The 2,228-nt window shown below is 67.7% G+C and overlaps 1 protein-coding gene across 1 annotated transcript in view; it reads right to left on the bottom strand.

Moving 5' to 3' along the window:
- Positions 1-432: 432 nt before the first annotated feature.
- The window catches only part of NEU4 (neuraminidase 4), a 17,834-nt gene continuing 16,038 nt past the window's right edge, over positions 433-2,228 (bottom strand). The window contains exon 7 of the mRNA XM_011376296.1: positions 433-1,448. Coding sequence (XP_011374598.1) covers positions 433-1,448 — 1,016 coding nt within the window. The remainder of the gene's footprint in view (positions 1,449-2,228) is intronic.

Genomic DNA, 2,228 nt, shown 5'->3' with positions numbered 1-2,228 from the left:
TGGCCGGGTGGGCGGGCGGGCGGTCACGGTCAAGGTCATGGTCACAGTGAGCTAACCCTGGTCAACCCCCAGGACTCTGACGGGGGCGGAGCTCAGGAGAAAATACCTTCCATCTCCTGTTCAGGCACCAGGGAGCAGAGTGAGGGCCTCGGTGCCAATGTAAAGTCATCCAGGGTCACACTCGCCCACGTCCACCTGCTGCCCTCCCCCTAGAGCCGCCCCCCGCCCCCCGAGGACCAGTCCACTTGTTTGACATTATTAAAACGTCTGTGGAACTGCGTGGCGCCCTGCACAGGACCCCTTGCAACTCTCCATGGAGAAGCCAAGGGACAAGGTGCCTCTGAGCCAGAGCCCCGGAGCTGCAACCAGGCCCAGGCCCACCCCCACCGCCTGCTCCTCCCACCCCTCCTCCGGGCCTGGTCACAGGGCCCTTCAGGATGGCCGGCAGCGCTCCCCAGACTTGCCCCCGGGGCTGGGCTTGGGGCCAGGCCGCAGCTGCCGCAGGATCTCCTGCAGGGAGAACAGGCAGAAGGCAATCTCCTCGTAGGAGACCTTGGCCCCACTCTCGTACAGGCAGGCGAAGGTCAGGGCACCCTGGGGAGTAGGCCCAATGGACGCCAGGTCAGAGTAGCCGCTGGGGCCCTCGTAAATCACCCAGGGCTCCGTCCAGCTGTTGGGGTCCAGGGGGGACCTGCTCAGGCGAACACCCATGTGGAGCCGAGCTCTGCGCCCCGTCGGGTGGGAGTACAGCAGCCACGTGGGGCTCTGCGATGAAGCGGCAGGGGGCCCGAGGAACGCCATGTTCCCACTGAGCCCAGGCCCTGGGCCAGGGTCCCCGGGGCTGCTGCCACATCCCTCTGTCCCACCTAGCACCCCACCCCCTTGGGTATCTCCAACGCCCTCCTCCGGGGGTTCCTGGACTCCAGGACAGAGGCTTGAAAAGATGGGGACCTTCCTGGAGCCCACTGACCACCCCTCATCTGGAAGCTGGCTGGTGGGTGGGGCCGGGAAGCCCACGATGCTGCCCTGGCAGCCCCGGGCAGTCTCAGCCAGGGCGGGCACCAGTTCCCCAGGGAGGAAGGAGGCACCCTCGTCTTCGCTGACCGCCTGCACGCGGCTCCCCAGCGGGCTCCGGGCATTGCAGTAGAGGACACTGCCAGCCTGCCCGCCGTCCACCACAGCCAGCTGGCACTCGCCGGAGCGCAGGTTGGGCACAAGGCCTCCGTGGTGCCAGGTCTGGCCGTGGTCGTCGCTGTAGAAGGCAAAGGCGTGGGGACTGGTCCTGCAGATCTTGCCAAAGCACTCGCGCCGATCCACACGGTAGGTGTAGGCCGGCACCAGCAGGCGGCCCGAGGGCAGCTGGATGCCGTGGCCCGGGCCCACGGCAAACGTGGCCCAGTCTGCGGACAGGAGGGGCTGCAGGTTATCCCGGGAGGGAAGAGCCACGGCTGTGGGGGATGGGCAGGACAGGGGGACCAGGCCCTGGGCTAGGGAACAGCTTGTGAGGAAGCCCCCTGCTGACCGCTCCACCCTCCACTTCTCTGGGCCACCTGGAGCCTCCCAGGCTGGACCAGCCTCCCAGGCCATTAGGAGCCGGGAGTCAGGCAGGCCACTTGCACGTAGCAGGTGGCCAATTTCTGAACCCAGGTGGGCAGCCACCAACAGTGCCTGGGCGCGCTGTCCTGACAGGGTAGCCACGCGGTGTTACGAGCTTCAGGGTTGGGTCTGAGCAGCGCCCCCTGGTGCTGAGGTCAGTCCCCTGGAGTCAGGCCCACACCAGTAGAGCTCTGTCCAGATCTGAGCCTGCCACGCCCCGGTCTCCTCCTCCTGCCAGGGTGGGGTGGCCCCTGAGTGAGTGGGTGAGTGGGCAGGCCCTTGGGGCCGGGGCAGTGGAGAGGCAAAGCTCTGAGGCCCGGCTGACACGCTGCAACCCCGCCTTCCGCGGGTGAGAAGGGGTAGGCGGAAGTGGTTAAGGAGGTGAGACCTTGGGGTTTGGGGGCTCAGATTACAAGACAGTGCGGGAAGATGGACCAGCCTGTCCCTCCCACCAGCCCGGGCCTTACCCACACCCTCTGGCGCGGCTGATGGGTTCCGGGGATGCGTCAGCCTTGCAAAGGGAGTCGGTGCCCCTTCGGCCGGGCCGGGGCGGGCAGCCCAGGGCCCTGGAGCCAGACCCTCCCAGACCGGCAGTGCCACCCCCACCCCACCCGCGGGGAGCACCCCCCAGG

The sequence above is a fragment of the Pteropus vampyrus genome, unplaced genomic scaffold, assembly GCF_000151845.1.
Source record: "Pteropus vampyrus isolate Shadow unplaced genomic scaffold, Pvam_2.0 Scaffold291, whole genome shotgun sequence".
In the NCBI taxonomy this organism is placed as follows: Eukaryota; Metazoa; Chordata; class Mammalia; order Chiroptera; family Pteropodidae; genus Pteropus; species Pteropus vampyrus.
The sequence above is the reverse complement of the archived record's forward strand: the minus strand, read 5'-3'. Positions and strand labels throughout refer to the sequence as shown.